The sequence below is a fragment of the Labeo rohita genome, unplaced genomic scaffold, assembly GCF_022985175.1.
Source record: "Labeo rohita strain BAU-BD-2019 unplaced genomic scaffold, IGBB_LRoh.1.0 scaffold_1147, whole genome shotgun sequence".
Lineage (NCBI taxonomy): Eukaryota > Metazoa > Chordata > Actinopteri > Cypriniformes > Cyprinidae > Labeo > Labeo rohita.
The window spans coordinates 4,127-25,989 of NW_026127282.1; the positions used below are offsets into that span (position 1 = coordinate 4,127).

Consider the following 21,863-nt stretch of genomic DNA (forward strand, 5'->3'; position numbering starts at 1 on the left):
GACAGAACCAAGTCCCTGGCCCACAGTTGTTGTTTGTTACAGATGTACAATTTCCCGACAATCTGGTGCACACTGATGTATGTCAGAATACTAGACAGAAATATGAATCACCACTTTCGTTTCCTAATCACATAGAGGAAGTCGTGAATAAGATGTAAGGCTTCCTGCATTATTTAATCTAAACATCAATTACTATAGCAAATCACTTGTTATGTAAAAGCTTAGTTAACTAACAAAACAATAGCATGAAAGAATTATTATTATTTTTTTTTTTTTAGGTGGGGGGGGGTATGGCAGTACTGTGGGGGTTTTCAAGTGCAAGGAGCACCATATCAATATCAATACCACAGGATATTTACATTTATTCACTTTATGATTAAAATGTTTCTACTAAAAGAATAATAGGTAATGGAATGTGAAGGGTCTTGAAAAAGTGTTATGAAAGTGATTTACGGAAGATGAAACCTGATGGTGCCATGTTTTCCAATGAATTTTCTTTACAATTCAAAAAAAAGGTTTATGTTGAAATCAGTGATGTTGAAATACCCTGTGAAGGTCGTGGAAAAACTTACAAAAGAGCAGACCCTGAAGAAGGGTGAAAACAGCAGATTAATAAAGTCTATTTAAACTAGAAACACTTACACTCACACTGGTCTTAGCACTAGTTTATGATAAACATTTTGTTAGCTTTATATTTTAATCGTTGAACACTTGCAGACGCACTTTTGGCGGATGTCCTGGTGTTATTCAGCCTGAGAATGATGCTTTAATATTGATTGACAGGCTTTAAAAGGGGTTATATGTAAGAAGTTTCATCTATTAATCGCTTTTTTATTATTAAAAAGTACTAAAAGTACTTCCATTTTGCCTTGTGCCATCTTAATAGGCTTACTACTGTATATGCCTAAATAAGTAATTAATGGGGTTGACAGATTGTTCAGTTTGACATTACAAACACTTCAGAGTGTTTCTTAAAAAATACTGAAATGTAGTATAATGTATTTTAGCTGAAAAGGAGATTTTCTGATGTTTGGCTCAGGGGTTTAACTGGTGGTCAGGTTGGTCAAGTTAGTTCCTGCTATTATAGAGGTTTGACTAGTATCCACAATCTCTTTAAAATATAATATAATGAGACAAATGTGAAAGCTGATGAATAGCTTAACAGGGAGTATGAGACGTGCAGTTAAATTAATGCTCTCTGTGTCTTACATTGTATTGTAATAATTTTCTTTTCTTGTTGCATATGATGATGTGAATTTCATTTCCTGGTTATTAAAATCCAGGCAACAAAACATACTCAGTAATCAGCTGAAACTATTTATTACGTACATATTGCAGTTGCAAATTCCAAGATGAAATTACGCTATAAATATGAAAAATTTATTTGCAATTGCAGGATATAATGTTGAAAGCACAAGGCATAACTGCAATTATGTTTTTTGACTATAATTCTGTTAAGTGTGGGTATAAGATAAAAAGAAAGTGCAGACAAAATGTGTGAAGGTTTCTTGTCAAGTGTGATTATTGTTAAATGATTACAGCCATATTATTTTTATATGCACAGAAAGAATATTTTACACTATCAAGATGAATAGGCAGATATTGCGAGAGAGAAGCAAACAGAAAGGAATTAAACTGATGGCAGATGTTACAAAGTTCCAGGATGTTCATAAATGTTGGATCATCTGCTTGTAACATCTGCAATGTGCTGCATTTCCCAAAAGTATCCAAAGTTGAACATAGCAGCCATAGGTGACAATGGATTTTCTGTATAATTTAGACATAGGATACTTTAGGGATAGGGAAATCACAAAAATTAAAAAAAAAAAAAAAAGCATACTTTTCTGTATATGTTGTTATTGAAACTTAAAATAGTTACTATTTTTGTCCTGTCCAGATTCATTATCTTTGTTATAGTCAATTAAATTTTTTTGTATGTCAGCGTGGTTGATGTTTTTTGTACATGTGCAATATAAATGCAGTGTGTACAAAAAAAAAAAAAAAAAAAAACTGTAAAAACATATTAATAAAGAAAGTTTTCTATTTTAAGCACTCTAAATTTCACATTTCTATTTTCATTTTTGTATTTTAATCTTAAAGAGGAAAACACCAGATTTTATAAAGCACCATATGGGAAGTCTGAGTGTCTATAAAATGGTTGGGAATAGAGTGTTTGTCTGTACATACAGGTGTTTAATGCAATTGTCTGCAGCTTTACATTGGACCATGGCAGTGTGTTTTGTGCTCATCCCAAGAAAAGATGGGTAGGTGACCTGATGCGGAGGGTGGACGGACTGTCAGGAGGGTCGTCTGTAAGGAGGACATCATCAAGATGGCACAGCGCATGGCTGCCTCGGTTTGTTGCTCATTCGTACTTTTACTGTTTTTGTTTGTTTGTTCTGTTTTAAGCAACGTTTTTCCAATCAGCTTCTCTAGAAACAAGCTTTTGGACACAAGTGAAATAGCACACCAGATAACTTTTTGCCAACATTTGAACATTCAGACATCTTACTGGACATTTTGCCTAAATATAGACAGCACATCACATGCGACAGTGGATATGGGTCTAGGCTAAAACAAGACTGAATTTGGGATGTCAGTGAAAATGTAATAGACGTCTAACCATAGCCCAATAATAGACTAGTCAACAAATAGACAGCTATATATATATATATATATATATATATACACACACACACATATCTAGAACACAACAAAATGGCCATTCATCCAAACAAACTACATATACAGCTTTTATTAAGAAAAATAACATTAACAACTTAAGACAATACAAAATTATAAAAATGCAAAAGAACTAAATGACAAAATAAAATATTATAAATACATTACACTTAAATATAAATATTATGATGAAAATATGGAATTTAACAAATTAAGATAATAAAAAATCTAAAAATGAAATATATATATATTTTAAATACCTTAAGATATTTAAAAGAAATAAATACAAATCAAGAGCATGTTATCACACTTAACATTAAAACATTGCGGATAAATGACAACTCAAAAAAAAAAAAAAAAAAAAAAATTAATCATTTTGTTGGTTTACTTATTTTAACAAATAAAACAACCAACAGTGAACTCAAAGGAAATAATTTTTTTTTTCTTGTATAAAATGCTTCCCAACTGCATTCCTCAAATATAACTATATTGCTGCTGGGAAGTTGGTCATCACTGCATCTCCCAAATAAAAAAAAAAAAAAAATGCATAAGAAAAGCTTTTTTGACATTTTTTTACTTTAATGTCACTAATTGTGACAGAGAGTCATTCTCTTTTACTTGGATGCACACTAAAAACAAAAACGATGTATATACTGTGCATCACCATTCAGTGTGTAAAAAAAGAGATAAGCTCTCTGCTAAATGTTGTGTTGTATATACATACCACTAATGACTGAGAACAGTGCAGTCTTTTCAAATGCCTCCTTCTGCAGCGGACCACCTCTTTAATGTTGAATTTGGACATGAGGAATTTTTTTAAAACCCTAAAATATAATACAGAATGAGGTGGTTAACAATTGCGGACAAAGTTTAACATTTTAAAATAACTAGTGAAGAAATTATTTTTTACATTTCTGATTTACGCTACAACTTATTAAGTATTGACACCACAATATTTGATTAATGTGGCACATTTTGAAGACTTTACCTTTCCAGCATCCTTCTGGCACTGTCTTTGAGGTTTCTTCCTTCAGTTCTGCACAACTTTGACACCTGAATAGCACATGCCAATGTCAGGCAGGTAGTATTATATGCGTCAGTGTAAAAGTGTCCAAAATTGTCTGGCACAACTAATTTCATAACAACACAGTGATGGCTGCTGTAACTAAAATGTAGCCCAGTACACACATTAACCTCAAATGTGCATGGAATAATAAATTCATCCCTTGTTTTAATTACATTATGTTTTCTGATTGTACCAGTTACACTGTAAAAACTCCAACTTGCAAATTGTTCACTCAGTTTAAAAATGTAAGTCAAGTGGACACATTTTTAAGCAAAATGTTGAGTTTACACATAAAAACAAGTTAACTCAATGTTTACTATATTTTTCTCAATGAACACAAATAAGAAAGTTGAGCAAACTCGGTATTTTTATTTCTTCATTTGAGCGGTCAACTTGACATTATTGCGCATGCGCAAAGTGCCGTGGCTGAACTATACAAGGAGTTTACTGCTTCAAACATAAACAACGATGGCAAAGGGAGTGGATGTCTTCTTTTAAGGTAAGTTCTTTCTACACAGATTTAATATAGAAAGTAAGCCAAATAAACTACACAGTTAGGTTTGTAATGTTCTTTAAAGAAAGAATAAACATTGTTGAATGAAGTCTGGCGGCAAACTAGTTAGCTAGCTTTGTTTTTCCCAAGCACGATCAGCTAATGTTAGCATTTGCAAGGTATGTATACAGATATATTTTTATAGATACAGTTCAAATGTTTATGTCGATTAAACGAGTGTATAATTAACCAGATAGAGGTTAATTATGTGTTGTATTTCGTTGTGCTAGGCAATATAACTTACTAGTTTATCTGGAACACAGTTGCTTTTTTTTTTTTTTTTTTTTGTGATGCCGCGATACTGGTGCAAATATGTGAAAGTGCAAGACGTGTAAGATGATAAACGTGTTTATTGACACACAACCGAAGCGTGCAGAAAATATGCGATCACAGATTCATCTCTCTGTGGCAGCTTAGTTCGCTTAAATTGTCAAATACACATAAAGTTATGTCAAAATGTGATTATTTACATAAACAATCACTTGTAGGTCTGAAATGAGAGTCAACGGAGAGATAAAATCGCCTGTGTGTCAGTAAATTTAATCCGTGCATTAACGTTAGCCTCATAAACCTGCTGATATTTGTTCCGTTAATGTTACAAAAAATAAATAAATAAAAAGACAACACTCACTCCTCTTGACTGAACAAATTTAGCAGCTTCAATAAGAGTCAGTTTATTCCATACAGTGAAGATATGCAGTATTTTTTGTTATACATGTATTTTTTGTATTATTTCTGACTTATTTCTGTACTGGTAAAAACTAGTCGTTATCCAGAATTTTATTATTATTATTTTTGTTATGTTTTAAACATTTAATGTCAATATTTAGTAGGAAATATAATTCTTTTTTTTTTTTTTTTTTTTTTTTTTTACTGCAGGACACGAAGCCAGAGGATGTCCACACCAAGGGGATGAAGATGAGCATCTTAACTATTACTGGAAGATGATGTTGTCATCCACTCAAACCTAAAGGTGCCTAGGATGTAGTACTAGAGATGCAGATTGTGTTGGAATATATACATGGCCTTACCACTGCTGTTGCTGTCCTCTTTGGCTTAATTTAGATCATCCAAAAAAATGAAAATTCTGTCATCATTTACTCACCGTCATGTCGATCCAAACCCATAAGACATTTGTTCATCTTTAATACACAAATGAAGATATTTTTAATGAAACCTGAGATATTTCTGTCCATTCACTGAAAAACTATTCACCTAAAATTCTGATGCTTCAAAATGTTCATAAAGAGATTGTAAAACGAATACATAAGAATCGAATGGTTTAAACAAAGTCTTCTGAAGAGACGTGATCACATTACACAGCACGCATTTCACACTAAATGCTGCTCCATCTCTGCAAGTGCTGTGAGTTTGAGCCTTATATAACATGTATTAAAAAAAAAAAAAAAAAAACAGAAATTGTATTATATTTTAGTTTTCTATACAGTGATAGCTTAAAAGCTATGTCAATTAGCACTGCATTATAAGTACACTCTAAAAAGATGGTTCTTTAAAGGTCTATTTAGAACCGAGTTTAGGTTTTTTTTGTTTTTTGTTTTTTTCGTGGCTTTTTTAAAAAAAAAAAATTGTAACTGTCAAAACACCTCATTACTCATTTTCTGGACATCAACTATCCAGCTACACAGACTATCAACACAGTTTCAACAGGTGAAGTTCTTTCTTACAATGTCTATAAAATGTTAACTTTCATATTGTAACTTGTTTCCCATTGCCAATAATGTCTTTTTCTTTTTTTTAGGTTCTTTTTTGTGTGACCAGCTCTGTTCGTTTAAGGATACTCTCTTCTCCACTAAGTAATAGAGGTAATGAAGTTATTCATTGTTAGATTTTTCGTAAAATTATTACTCGAGTCTATGCTTAAGTGTTAAAGCTATATAAAACTATCCCAATATTTTTCTTTTTTTAATATTTTGAAGGGCATACTGCTTATATGTCAATTTTTGCTTATGGCCTTCATAAGCATAATTGTTTTTACATAAACACATGGACACTCTTTAACTGTAAACTCAACTGTGTATTTCAGATGCATCATATTCACAACCTCATCATCTGCAGAGAAACTGCCACTCAATCACACCACACTGATGGGCTTAAAGGCATTACAGAGGATCCTGAAGATACATTATTCCTGGAAATTTTGTCATTTATTTTCTATTTCTATTTTTACTTTCTGATGTATTTTTTTCATGTTCATTGTCAACTGTCATTTATTATTTGTATTTAGCCAATAACTGTTTTTAGAGCATTTTCATTTTTGCTTCAAGCTCATGTCAATTAAAAAAATAAAAGTACCTAACTGAAACTACATGCTGTTTTGTTTAGTTTTTGTGTGAGTGTGTAAAACCCTAATACAGGCTAAAATACATTATAGGAAAAACAATGTTAATAGATAATATATGTAAATAATATTAATAAGTAAAACTAGTATCAAAGGTATAAATATACTAATATTAATGAAAATAAACTATTTTCAAATGTACTATTTTCTAAATCCTATTTCATGCATCCCTACAATTGCGTCTCCTCAGGAGACTTAAACTTATATATTTATTTAATTATTTATGATCTCTTTATGAACGCTTTGAAGTTTTGGGTGAACAGCCTTTCAATACAGGGATAGAAGTCTCTCAAATTTCATTAAAATATTTAAATTTGTGTTGAGTGTGAACAACGGTTTAGAAAAACATGGGAGTGAGTAAATGATAAATTTTCAGAATAATTTTGGTTGAATTATTCCTTTAAGTGTTGTGTTAATAGTTGAAATATTTTGCTTCTTGATCCAGTGTGTTTGTTGCATTATGGATGCACCAAAATAATAGATGGAGCAAGATGAACGTTTAAAATGACGGTAAAGTTTAGCTTCCTTTAAATTATATAAAAGTTTTTTTGTGACTTTTGATTTAAAACTTTATTTAAGGCTGCAGAATTTTAATACTTTTAATGTTACATTTTTCTGGCACTTAAAAAAATAATTTTTAAGTGTGTGTTTTTTGTTTAAGAGTGTTTTTATTGTAAATAGTCACATCCTAGTTACATAATAGTTTTTGTGGAGAAAAGCTGAATTGTGTTCATTTTGCAGAATGCCAATAAATACTTTCTGTAATGATGACAAAATCTTGTTTGTGTTATATTTACAGTATTGTTCATATACTGCATGCATTTGTATTCTTAAAGGATGTGGAGGAGCATACAATGTGGCTTAGAGTCTGGATGTAAGATTTAAAGTCATACAGTTAAATAGTAAAAAATGCAGTTGAGTTGGCTTAAAATACTAAAGTAACCGGCTGCAAAGTTTTGAGGTTACTGAACTTCAAGCAAAAAATTACTGGCACAACTTAGTTCTTGAAGTTCAGTAAACTCAAAAAAGCTTTGGAGCTGGTTACCTTAATATTTTAAGTTGAGTCAACTTAACAGTTTAAGCTAATCTGCTGCAAAGCTTTTTTGAGTTTACTGAACTTCAAGAACTAAGTTGTGCCACTAAGTTGAGTGAACTTAACAATTTAAGTTAATCTGCTGCAAAGCATTTTTGAGTTTACTGAACTTCAAGAACTAAGTTGTGCCAACTCTGACTGGTAGTTCACTCAACTTCACTGAAGTTCACTGAACTTTTATATATGAGTTGGCACAACTTCCCTCCTTTAAAGTTGAGTAAACTCAAAATTGCTGTGCAGCAGATTAACTTAATTTTTTAAGTTAACTCAACTTTTTATTTTTTACAGTGTAGGTTTTAATGCTGCATTGCACATCTTAGCTATATGCACTATTTTAATACTGCTACAAACTTTTTATAATTTAACCTTTTATATTGCAATTTGAAATCATTTGTATTTTTGAGCTTTAGTGTCAATTTGTAAGTTTCAAACTAAATCTTATTGTACTTGTACAGTAACAAAGATATTCTATTCAATTAGCTCATGCTTTCTCTGTATGTAACAAGCCATTGTTCGGTCATAAATTCAATATTATAGGTAAAATAAATGATTGACTTTGTCAAAGATGAGAGCTCTAGTGAGGAAATATTGTTTTGGAGAGGGTTTTTTTTTTTTTTTTTACACCATTGCTGCCTGGATCTCCTCATTTTCCAACAGCTTTTTGCAGACATAGAAACTCCTCAGTTTGTCCAGTTCTTCTGAATGTGTGTTCACTGTATAAATTAATATAGATTAATCTTTGTCAAAGCTGTTTGTTCAGTTGTTTGCTCTTTCGCCTCTTCTTGCACTGTTTTAAAATCACGTGAATGTCTTGCAACAGTGATCTGTACTAACTTTCAAGTCTGGTGTTACCAGTAGTCCTGTCTCAGTAGGGCTATAATTGCCATCTAGCGGTTGGGAATTGTAATTGCATATTTATTTATAAGTGGAAAGACAGACAAATTCTATCGTATAATGTGTATGAATGTTACATTTAACAGCTTGTGGGATGCATGACATCATATTATTAAATGCATTTAAACTTTTGAAACATTTTAATTAGCATTATTTTGGCATAATAAATAATGCTATAAAATAATGAAATAAATATAAAATAATGCTAATTTAAATGTTTCAAAAGTTTACTTGCATTTAATAATAAGCTGCGTGGGGAAAGGTGACATGTAAACAATTTTAAGACTATTTTGGCCATGCTCATCGCTGGTCTGATACTGGGCTACAGCCAAGCTGTTAAAATTAGACCACTGATTGCCTCGATTTCGCCAGCTGGGCTAAAAGAACACTACACATAGCCCATCCAACTCAGAGCTAAATCGTGGCTACATATAGATCATGTCATGAAATGACACTTACATCTTAGTAGATATTATTGACACTGTGAACATGATGGTATATCAACCATCTCATGCACTGCCTGGCCAAAAACTACAATGAATCAGTTTTGACTATGAGTGGGCTACAAATAGCCGGTCTGACTACGAGCTAAATCTTGGCTACAAAAAGACGCATAGAACATGTCAAAGAAATGAAACCAAACACATTGTTTACATGATGGATTATCATACATCTCACAAGTTATTTTGCCAAAAAATGACATGTATCCAAATTCAAGGTTTTTGGGCTAGAAGGGGGTTACACATAGCCGGACTATATCGGGTCTATAGTTAACCAAGACGGTGAAATGACGGCTATTGCTTGCTGGGTACAGGCAGAAACTTAAATCTGCTAAGCCTGTAGTAAGAACTGTAAAGAGATGGACTGTTGAAACAGAGCGGGATTTACAAGCCTGCTTCGAACTTACTGATTGGAGTGTTTTTGAGGCTGCAGCTACTGATTTGGATGAGCTCACTGACACTGTGACATCAGTTTCTGTGAGGAACATGTGTGTACCCACCAGGACTTATTTAACATTTAACAACGGCAAAACTTGGTTCAGTGCAAAACAGCTTCACCAGGCCAAAGAGGACGCCTGCAGGAGTGGGGATAAAGCCTTGCACAAACAGGCCAAATACACACTGAATAGGGAGATAAGAGTGGCAAAGTTAAACTACTCTGGAAAGTTAAAAAAACAGCTTTCAAGAAATGACTCGAAATCAGTGTGGAACGGCCTGAAAGCCATCACCAGCTACAAGAGCCTGTCCCCCAGCACCGAGGCCAATCAACAACTGGCTGATGACCTGAATGAGTTTTACTGCAGGTTTGAAAAAAAAAGACTGGTCTGACACCCTACACCCGCCCCGACTGTCCCACAACATAGCCATCAATACCCTCCTCCTCCCTCCCCACTACTGTTTCTCAACCTGCCTTTAAGGTCTGTGAAGGTGATGTTTGCAAAGTCTTCAGGAAGCAGAAGATAAGGAAAGCCAAAGTCCCAGACGGTGTTTCTCCAGCCTGCCTTAAAACCTGTTCTGTCCAGCTATCATCCATCTTCACATTGATCTTCAACAGATCCCTGGAGCTGTGTATAGTCCCATCCTGCTTCAAATGTTCCACCATCATCCCTGTACCCAAGAAATCAAAAATCACAGGACTTAATGACTACAGACCGGTTGCTTTAACATCTGTGGTCATGAAGTCATTCGAGAGACTGGTGTTGGCCTACTTGAAGGACATTACTGGACCCTTGCTGGACCCCCTGCAGTTTGCTTACTGAGCAAACAGGTCTGTGGATGATGCAGTCAATATGGGATTGCACTACATCCTTCAACATCTGGACAAACCAGGGACCTACACTGTAAAAAAATACACAATTTGTTGAGTAAGCTTAAAATAATTTGTTACCCTGCTGCCTTAAAATTTTAAGTTCAGTCAACTAAAATAAGTTTATTCAACTTGACATATTAAGTTGTACTAAGTAACAACTTAGATATTTGTGTTTGTTAAACTTAACAGATGGGTAAGTAACCCAGCTGCCTTAAAATTTGAAGCTGATTCAAATCAAATATTGTATAATAGTATAATTTAACATTTCAAGTTGAATAAACTTTTTTTTTGAGTCGACTGAAATTTTAAGGCAACCAGGTTACAAATTATTTTAAGTTGACTCAACAAATTGTTTTTTACAGTGTATGCAAGGATCTTGTTTGTGGACTTCAGCTCTGCTTTCAACACCATCATTCCAGATATCCTTCAGAATAAACTGTCACAGCTCTCTGTACCCACCTCCATCTGTCAGTGGATCACCAGCTTCCTGACAGACAGGCAGCAGCTAGTGAGGCTACGAAAACTCACTTCCGGCACCCGCACCATCAGCACTGGAGCTCCCCAGGGCTGCGTTCTCTCCCCATTGCTCTTTTCCCTCTACACAAATGACTGTGCCTCTAAAGACCCCTCTGTCAAACTTCTGAAGTTTACAGTCATCAGTCTCATCCAGGATGGCGACAAATCTGCTTACAGACAGGAGGTTGAGCAGCTGTCTCTCTGGTGCAGTCACAACAACCTGGAGCTTAACACGCTCAAAACTGTAGAGGTAACAGTGCACTTCAGGAAAACCCCCCCTGTACTCACCTCTCTCACCATCATTAACAGCACTGTGGCTGCAGTGGAGTCTTTCAAGTTCCTAGGAACTACCATCTCCCAGGACCTGAAGTGGGACATTCACATTGACTTCACTGTGAAAAAAGCCCAGCAGAGGTTGTACTTTCTTCGTCAACTGAAAAAGTTCAATCTACCACAGGCACTGATGACACAGTTTTACTCCGCTGTCACTGAGTCAGTTCTGTGCTCTTCTATAACTGTCTGGTTTGGGGCAGCCAGAAAATTAGATATAAGAAGACTGCAACAGACTGTTAGGACAACAGAAAGGATCATTGGTGTGCACCTGCCCAACATTCAGGACTTGTACAACTCCAGAGTGAAGAAACGGGCAGGAAACATAATCAAATACCCCTTTTACCCCGGACACAACCTGTTTGCACTTCTCCCCTCAGGCAGATGCTACAGATCCCTGAGCACTAGAACATCTAGGCATAAAAACAGTTTTTTCCCCAAATGCCATTTCCAGCTTAAACAGCTAAAACATGAATCATTACCTGTGTTCTACAATTCATTTCTGTATTTTTTTCTCCATTTCTAATTATTGTCTCTGTAGTATTATTATGTAAATACACATGCACATCTCTTATTTATACAGCTGTATATAGAGTAAATAATGCACAAATCTGTACATAAATCTTCTGTTCCAGATTCATACACATTATTATTTATTTTAAGTTTTTATTTTGTTTAAATGTTTTCTCTGTTCTCATGTCAGGTATGTATGTATGTATGTATGCATGTATGTACCAGGAGCAACTTAAAAAACCACAACAAATTCCTTGTGTCCTTGCGCACACTTGGCGAATAAAGTTAATTCTGATTCTGATTCTGATTCACATTCAACTCATCAATCCATCACTATCTGCCTTGCTTATCCACTTCAATGCTGTACATGAAAGTAATTTTATTTATTAAATACAGATTTCATGTTTCACTTCATCTGTTCTATATATTAATAATTAAATGCATATTCAAATTAAATTGTATTCAACTGTGTAGAATATTTGAACTTTTACAAACAGTACAATAAAATACATTTACACTACAAGACTGTAGTGAAAAATAAATACACTAAAATGTTTTTAAAATACATTTATTTTATGCTAAGTACACTACAAATCCATTTAAATATTCTGTACTTCATAAAAATACCCTGCAGTTGTACTTTTAGAATTAAACTCTTAAATTTAAAGTCTGCTAAATTGGAACAACTAATTTTGTACCTAATGCACTTTAACTGTGCAGAAGTAGTGCTGAAGTCCAACTAAAGATATACTTAAGTATATTTGATTGCGCTGAAGTGAAACTATTGCAAGTATACTTTAGGTACACTTTAATTATTATTTAAAAATCATGCAGTCCTCATCAATAGAGACATTAAAACATATTTTAGTATTTAGTAATATTTTAATATTAAGAAATGTGCATTGTGCACAAGTAGTACTCCAAATAAAGTTTCATTACAATTTTTATATATAGTTTTAAGCGATATGTCAGTAAATATGTTAATAGACTTAAACTATACTTAGTTTAAAATAAATGCATTTAAAATCTATTACTTTTTTTTACTAGGGTATTTATGGCCAGTAGCAATTCAAAAATAATAATTCAAAAATAAATTAGCTACAGCTGACCTGTATGCAAACATTATTCAAACACAGATTTAAATTTACCACAGTACAGAAATAAAGTTAAAATATTTGTATTTTTATTGATTTTTTTAATGCACTTAAGTTAATTAGGAAAAGTGGAATTTGAGGCATGGAAGGTATGGGAATGCATTTTATGCATTGGAGGAATTTGATATATTGGAGACATGGAAGGAATGGGAAGGCATTCAAGGCATTTCAGGTGTCCAAATCATTTCAGATTTTTGAAGTATTTCAGGTGTTCTAAGGCATTTCAGACTTTACACACATTCAAGTCATTTTGGAGCATCCAAGGCATTTCGGGCATCCTAAACATTTTAGGCATTCAAAATGGCATCCGAGACATTTCAGGCATTTTGGGCATTCAAGGATATTTGGGCATTCCAGAAATTTTAGGCATGTAATACCACGAATGTGGCTGTCTGGTCACACTCATCACAAGTTCAACGACCCATGTTTCATAAGGATCAGCACAAAACTCATGGTCATTGTCCAATTTGAATCTGCCAAGAGACAGTTGCATTAAAAATTGTTAACTGTAATGTCTGAAAGATTCTTATATAGAGCTTCTTACTAAACTTTATTTACTACAGTTTAAGGCATTTCATTGCATCGTTTACAGCAGTACTTACCTAAGAGACACAACAATGACATTAAACATATTAACATGCAATGAGATGCAATTTGAATTCTGTTTATTTTTAGTTTGTTTTAATTTTAATTAAAATTTCTGTTTTATATATTATTTACTTATTTTTGTAAAATATGTCTATATAGTTTTTATTTTATTTCAGTTTCAGTGTATTTAGTTAAACTAAATGGAAATGATGAAATAAAATAAGTTTAATTCATTAATCTCTTATTTCAGTTAAAGTTTATTTTACTTCAAATATATGTTTTTTATGGTTTTAGTTTTAGTTTTTAACTGCACAAAACCATATGCAATATATCTATTTTCTTGCTCAGTACGTTCCAGTATGTTTTGTAACCTTTAACAGTGTGATTTATAGAATCATTTTCTGCATAATGTAACATACAATAGCTGTAGTATCATCACATATGGTATGTACCTCGTGGCTTTCCAGGCACCGGAAACGTTGCAGGTGGTTGAGGCTTTAAAGTAATTTTAGGCATTTCAGGCGTTTGAGGCATTTTAGGCGTCCAAGGCATTTCAGACGTTGGAGGCCTCCAATCCATTTTAGATGTTTGAGGGACTACAGAAGTATGAGGCATTTCAGAGGTTTGAGGCATTTGAGATGTTTGAGGAATTTCAGAAGTATGAGGCATTTCAGAGGTTTGAGGCATTTCAGATGTTCGAGAAATTTCAGAAGTATGAGGCATTTCAGGGGTTTGAGGCATTTCCGATGTTGGATGAATTTCACGGGTTTGAGGCATTTTAGATGTTTGAGGAATTTTCAGAAGTTTGAGGAATTTCAGAGGTTTGAGGCATTTTAGATGTTCGAGGAATTTCAGAAGTATGAGACATTTCAGATGTTCAAGGAATTTCAGAGGTTTGAGGAATTTCAGAAGTATGAGGAATTTCAGATGTTCGAGGAATTTCAGAGGTTTGAAGCATTTTAGATGTTTGAAGCATTCCAGGTGTCTGAGGGATTTCAGACATAACAGGCATTTCAGGCATTCCAGAAGTCTGTGGCATTCCAGATGTTTGAGACATTTCAGGCACCCAGGGCCACACAGACCATGAATCTGGCAGTCTGTTCACCCTCCGCATGAGTTCCTGGACCCATGTTTCATTGGGATCAGCACAGAACTCACGGTCATTGTCCATTCTGAACCTGCAGAGAGACAATTACAATAACCATCATTAACTGTAATGTCTGAAAGATTCTTATATAAAGCTTGTTATATTTACTACAGTCTAAGGCATTTCATTGCATCATTGTGTGTCCTGTGTCTCCATTCCTCTCCGGGGACATCAGTTCATTTAAGTAGTAATGATAACATTTTATGGAAACACTTCCCATATGGAAAATATATATATATCATTAAAATGTGTAAGAATAAGTTAGATTTGATTCATACATGTCTGTATGTAAAAGTTTTATACCACTTTCAAAGTTCTAAATCTACAGAAGGACATATGTTACTTACACAATAGCTGGGATTCTGCAGCCTCCGTTCACGTCTTGTTTTCTGTAACTGGTCACTCTGTTTCTAATCGACAGCCTAACACTTTCAACGTACCCCAGACAGCAGGTCTTATCTAAGAGACACATCATAAACACATCAAAGACAGAAATGTACTGATATGCATTGACCCAAATCCATATGCAATACAACTACTTTCAATGACAAGATGGAATGGAAAGCCAACAGATGCAAAGTGAAAGTGAATTTAGTGACTATTTAAAGAACATGCATGTTGCTAAGATTTACATTGCAAAGAAAACACAAAATGTTCAGTAACGGCAAGACTGATTTTTAAAACATCATTAGAAAACATTGTCCATTTTATGTAATTTGATCATTTATATTAATTTTAACACTTTAATGGTTTAGTTTTTATATTAAATAATTTTACTTTTTATATAGTAATCAATACATTGTGTTCATTATTGCTCAGGTGCATATGTTTGTAAAAAAAATCTCCAAAAAGTTTTCTCAATTAGAAAAATATCTTTATGCACTGCATTACTGTGATATATTTCAATCTCAAACACTCTTTCAATATCATTTTGGCATGGTTTCTTGCACTTCTGTGCATTTCTACCTTTAATTGACCCCTGGAACATTTTATCCACCCTGTCAATGAGAACACGGACCCAATATTCTTGAGGGTCAGCACAAAATGTATGGTCACGATCCATTCTGAAGCTGCAGAGAGACAGTTGTATTAAACATCATGGACTATGATGTTTGAAAGAATCACAAAAAAAGCCTCTGATGTTCACTAATAGATTTTGCTTACATTACAGCAGAGATGTTGCAACGTCCATTCGGCTGTTGTATTTTGTAGCTGGTCACTTTGTTCCTTATGGAGAGTCTGACTCTATAGACGTAATATGTGCAGCAGTACTTATCTAAGAGACACAACAAAGACATTAAACATATTAACATGCAATGAAATGCAATTTGAATTCAGTTTATCTTTAGTTTGTTTTAATTTTAGTTGAAATATTTGTCGTTAATAAAAAAATATTTCAAAAAATTATTTACTTATTTTTTGTAAAATATGTCTATATAGTATGTATTTTATTTCAGTTTCAGTGTATTTAGTTAAACTAAATGTAAATGAGAATGATGAAATAAAATAAGTTTAATTCATCAAACTCGTATTTCAGTTTATTTTACTTCAAATATGTTTTTTATGGTTTTAGCTTTTAACTGCCCAAAACCATATGCAATATATCTATTTTCTTGCTCATTATGTTCCAGTATGTTGTGTAATGTTTAACAGTATGATTTATAGAATCATTTTCTGCATAATGTAACGTACAATAGCTGCAGTATCATCACATGTGGTATGTACCTCGTGGCTTTCCAGGTGTTGGAAACGCTGCAGGTGGTAGAAGCTTTCTAGTAATTTTAGGCTTTTCAGGCGTTTGAGGCATTTCAGGAGAATGAGGCATTTCAGAGGTTTGAGGCATTCCAGGTGTCTAAGGGATTTCAGAAGTAACAGGCATTTCAGGCATTTCTGATGATTGTGGCATTTCAGAAGTTCGAGGCATTTGAGACATTCGAGGCATTTCAGGCGTTCGGGGCATTACAGAAGTCTGAGGCATTCCAGATGTTTGAGACATTTCAGGAGAATCAGGCATTTTAGACGTTTGACGCATTTCAGGTGTCTGAGGGACTTCAGACGTAACAGGCATTGATGATTGTGGCATTTCAGACATTTGAGGTATTTCAGGAGTATGAGGCATTTTCGGTGTTTGAGGCATTCCAGATGTTTGAGACATTTCAGGCACCCAGGGCCACACAGACCATGAATCTGGCACTCTGTTCACCCTCCGCATGACTTCACGAACCCATGTTTCATTGGGATCAGCACAGAACTCACGGTCATTGTCCAATCTGAACCTGTAGAGAGACAATTACATTAACCATCATTAAAGGAGAAGTCCACTTCCAGAACAACAATTTACAAATAATGTACTCACCCCCTTGTCATCCAAGATGTTCATGTCTTTCTTTCTTCAGTCGTAAAGAAATTGTGGTTTTAGAGGAAAACATTTCAGCATTTTTCTTCATATAATGGACTTCAGTTGTGCCCCCGATTTTGAACTTCCAAAATGTAGTTTAAATGCAGCTTCAAAGGGCTCTGAACCTCTGATGTTCACTAATAGATTTTGCTTACATTACAGCAGAGATGTTGCAACGTCCAACATCCTATTAGGTTCTGTACTGGAATTAGTTCACCTGTTTGAGGAATTTTCAGAAGTCATTCATTCATCTTATGGGGCTGTCATTGATGCTGATTTTGCAAAAATTTGAGAAATTTCAAAAAGTTTGAGGCATTTCGAACTTCCCATCACTACTATGAATCACGTCTAAGTTTATCGTCTGTGTACTCTGGCTCAAAAAGGTAGAGTATGGCGAAAAACTCCATCTCCTACAACTTCAGAATCATCTGACACGTTGTACCTTTTCATTTGTAAACAGTGTTTGACTTATTTGGCATTTCTTAGTCTTTGGGGTTCGCTTTTAAACACTGGGTCTGTAGTTGAGGCATTTTCGTGTGTTTGACATGATTCAATTACGCATGACAGAATGTTTGACACATTTCAGGCTTAAAATGTATACACATTTTTACCATTGAATCTGGCACTAGATCTGTTCACCTTCCGATCATTTGACTTTCAGATAAAACCCATGTTCAGAATTGAAGTCCATTTGGATCTGCACAAAACTCATAATTTCTTCAGACTGAAGACAGAAAGACATGAACATCTTGGATGACAAGGGGGTCCAAAATGATTTCTGAATTGTTGTTCTGACAGTTAACCATCATTAACTGTAATGTCTGAAAGATTCTTATATAGAGCTTGTTATATTTACTACAGTCTAAGGCATTTCATTGCATCATTGTGTGTCCTGTGTCTCCATTCCTCTCCAGGGACATCAATTCATTTAACTAGTAATTATAACATTTTATGGAAACACTTCCCATATGGAAAATATATATATATCATTAAAATGTGTAAGAATAAGTTAGATTTGATTCATACATGCCTGTATGTACAAGTTTTGTACCACTTTCAAAGTTCTAAATCTACAGAAGGACAAATGTTACTTACACAATAGCTGGGATTCTGCAGCCTCCGTTCACGTCTTGTTTTCTGTAACTGGTCACTCTGTTTCTAATCGACAGTCTAACTCTTTTAACATACACCAGACAGCAGGTTTTATCTAAGAGACACATCATAAACACAACAAAGACAGAAATGTACTGATATGCATTGACCCAAATCCATATGCAATACAACTACTTTCAATGACAAGATGGAATGGAAAGCCAACAGATGCTCAAAGTGAAAGTGAATTTAGTGACTATTTAAAGAACATGCATGTTGCTAAGATTTACATTGCAAAGAAAACACAAAATGTTCAGTAACGGCAAGACTGATTTTTAAAACATCATTAGAAAACATTGTCCATTTTATGTAATTTGATCATTTATATTAATTTTAACACTTTAATGGTTTAATTTTTATATTAAATATTTGTACTTTTTATATTGTAATCAATACATTGTGTTCATTATTGCTCAGGTGCATATGTTTGTAGTTTCTAATAAAAAAAAAAAAAAAATCTCCAAAATATCTTTTATGCACTGACATTACTGTGATATACTTCAGTCTCAAACACTCTTTCAATATCATTACGAGTTTCTTGCCGAAAAGATTTGGATCTGCACTTCTGTGCATTTCTACCTTTAATTGACCCCTGGAACTTTTTGTCCACCCTGTCCATGAGAATGTGGACCCAATATTCTTGGGGGTCAGCACAAAACGTATGGTCATGATCCACTGTGAAGCTGCAGAGAGACAATTGCATTGAACATCAGGGACTATGATGTTTGAAAGAATCACGAAAAAAGCCGCTGATATTCACTAACAGATTTTGCTTACATTACAGCAGAGATGTTGCAATGTCCATTCAGCTTTTGTATTTTGTAGCTAGTCACTTTGTTCCTTATGGAGCGACTAATTCTATGGACGTAATGCGTGCAGCAGTAATTATCTAAGAGACACAACAATGACATTAAACATATTAACATGCAATGAGATGCAATTTGAATTCAGTTTATCTATAGTTTCTTTTAATTTTAGTTCAAATTTTTGAAATACTATTTTTTTTATTATTTACTTATTTTTGTAAAATATGTCTATATAGTGTGAATTTTATTTCAGTTTCAGTGTATTTAGTTAAACTAAATGAAAATGAGAATGATGAAATAAAATAAGTTTAATTCATTAATCTCTTATTTCAGTTAACCTCTTTTTCAAGTTATTTATTTATTTATTTATTTATTTTTATTATACCTCTTTTCTTTCAGTATGTTGTAGGGTTGTGGGGCCTTTAACAGTGTGATTTATATGAAAATGACATATATTCTGTAAGAAGGATACAAGAATGTGATGTCTCTGTTGACCTGTCTGTTCATTTCCGCCCACCCCCGTTTGTTTTTTGTATTTCAAAGTTACATTAAAAGAAATAGAAAAAATAGAAGTTAAAAAATATATCTTATTTCAGTTAAAGTTTATTTTACTTCAAATATATGTTTTTTTATGGATTTACTTTTAACTGCCCAAAACCATATGCCATATATCTATTTTCTTGCTCAGTATGTTCCAGTATGTTGTGTAACCTTTAACAGTGTGATTTACAGAATCATTTTCTGCATAATGTAACGTACAATAGCTGCAGTATCATCACATGTGGTATGTACCTCGTGGCTTTTCAGGCGTTGAAAACGTTGCAGGTGGTTGAAGCTTTCTAGTAATTTTAGGCTTTTCAGGTGTTTGAGGCATCTGGGGCATTTCAGAGGTTTCAGGCATTTTAGGCATCCAAGGCATTTCAGACGTTGGAGGCATCCAAGGCATTTTAGATGTTTGAGGGACTTCAGAAGTATGAGGCATTTCAGAGGTTTGAGGCATTTGAGATGTTTGAGGAATTTCAGAAGTATGAGGCATTTCAGATGTTTGAGGCATTTCAGAGGTTTGAGGCATTTCAGAAGTATGAGACATTTCAGGTGTTTGAGGCATTTCAGATGTTTGAGGCATTTCAGAGGTTTGAGGAATTTCAGATGTTTGAGGAATTTCAGAAGTATGAGGCATTTCAGATGTTTGAGGCATTTCAGAGGTTTGAGGCATTTCAGAAGTATGAGACATTTCCGGTGTTTGAGGCATTTCAGATGTTCGAGGCGTTTCAGAGGTTTGAGGAATTTCAGAAGTTTGAGGAATTTCAGAAGTATTAGGCATTTCAGATGTTTGAGGCATTTCTGATGATTGTGGCATTTCTGATGATTGTGGCATTTCTGATGATTGTGGCATTTCAGATATTTGAGGTATTTCAGGCGTTCGAGGCATTCCAGAAATCTGAGGCATTCCAGATGTTTGAGACATTTCAGGCACCCAGGGCCAAACAGACCATGAATCTGGCAGTCTGTTCACCCTCCGCATGACTTCACGAACCCATGTTTCATTGGGATCAGCACAGAACTCACGGTCATTGTCCAGTCTGAACCTGCAGAGAGACAATTACAATAACCATCATTAACTGTAATGTCTGAAAGATTCTTATATAGAGCTTGTTATATTTACTACAGTTTAAAGCATTTCATTGCATCATTGTGTGTCCTGTGTCTCCAACACTTCTCATATGGAAAATATATACAGTACTGTGCAAAAGTCTTAGGCCACTAGTATTCTCATCAGCTAAAAATGGTTTAAAGTCAAAGTCGGTATTTTACCATAGTGTGTCAGTAGGAAATATCAGTTTACATTTCTAAACATTCATTTTGCCATTAATTATAATAATCCAGTGAGATTTTTGTATGGAGCACAGGCTGTTGTCAGACACCTTGTGCAAACAGAGATCTGATCTCTCCATCATTCAATCCAGTCTGTCTTTAGAAACAGAAAAAAAGGAGACAGACTAAATCCAGAAGAGCTGTGGCAACATCTCCAAGATGCTTTAAGAGACCTATACCTACAACGCTACAGTACTGTTAAAATTTTTAGACAGTTAGGCACATAAAATTAGGATGCTGTCAAAAGCAATGTCATAAATAGATTTTCTTTATCAATGAACTTCTATTAACTAAAATAAATCAGCATTTGATGTGACCATCCTTTGCATTTAAAGTAGCTTTTGCCCTAGGTGCACTTGTGCAGAGTTTTTCATTTAGCTTTGCAGGTAGGTTACTTGAAACATCTTGGAGATGTTGAAACAGTTCTTCTCGATTTAGTCTGTTTCAGTTTTTCTGTTTCTTCATGTCATTCCAGAGACAGACTGGATGATGGTGAGATCAGATGTCTGTGTGGAGCACTGGCTGTTGTCAGACTCCTTGTGCTAACAAAAATCTCACTGGATTATTACAATTAATGGCAAACAGAATGTTTGGAAATGTAAACTGATGTTTCCTACTGACACACTACAGCAAAAGATAGAAATAACTTACTTTAAACCATTTTTTAGCTGGTGAAAATACTAGTGGCCTAAGACTTTTGCACAGTACTGTATATATATTATTAAAATGTGTAAGAATAAGTTAGATTTGATTCATACATGCCTGTATGTACAAGTTTTGCACCACTTTCAAAGTTCTAAATCTACAGAAGGACAAATGTTACTTACACAATAGCTGGGATTCTGCAGCCTCCGTTCACGTCTTGTTTTCTGTAACTGGTCACTCTGTTTCTAATCGACAGTCTAACTCTTTTAACATACCCCAGACA

The 21,863-nt window shown here is 34.1% G+C and overlaps 1 protein-coding gene across 1 annotated transcript; it reads right to left on the minus strand.

Annotated features, from left to right (window-relative positions):
• Positions 1–13,019: 13,019 nt before the first annotated feature.
• Positions 13,020–21,857, minus strand: LOC127157664 (uncharacterized). The gene is made up of 6 exons (XM_051100918.1): positions 21,763–21,857; positions 19,853–20,649; positions 19,032–19,143; positions 18,834–18,937; positions 18,198–18,309; positions 13,020–14,735 (listed from the first exon to the last, which is right to left on the minus strand). The coding sequence occupies exons 2-6, from the start codon at positions 20,583–20,585 to the stop codon at positions 14,435–14,437; spliced, it is 1,362 nt and encodes a 453-aa protein (XP_050956875.1). The 5' UTR covers positions 20,586–20,649; positions 21,763–21,857; the 3' UTR covers positions 13,020–14,434.
• Between the last annotated feature and the right edge of the window lie 6 nt (positions 21,858–21,863).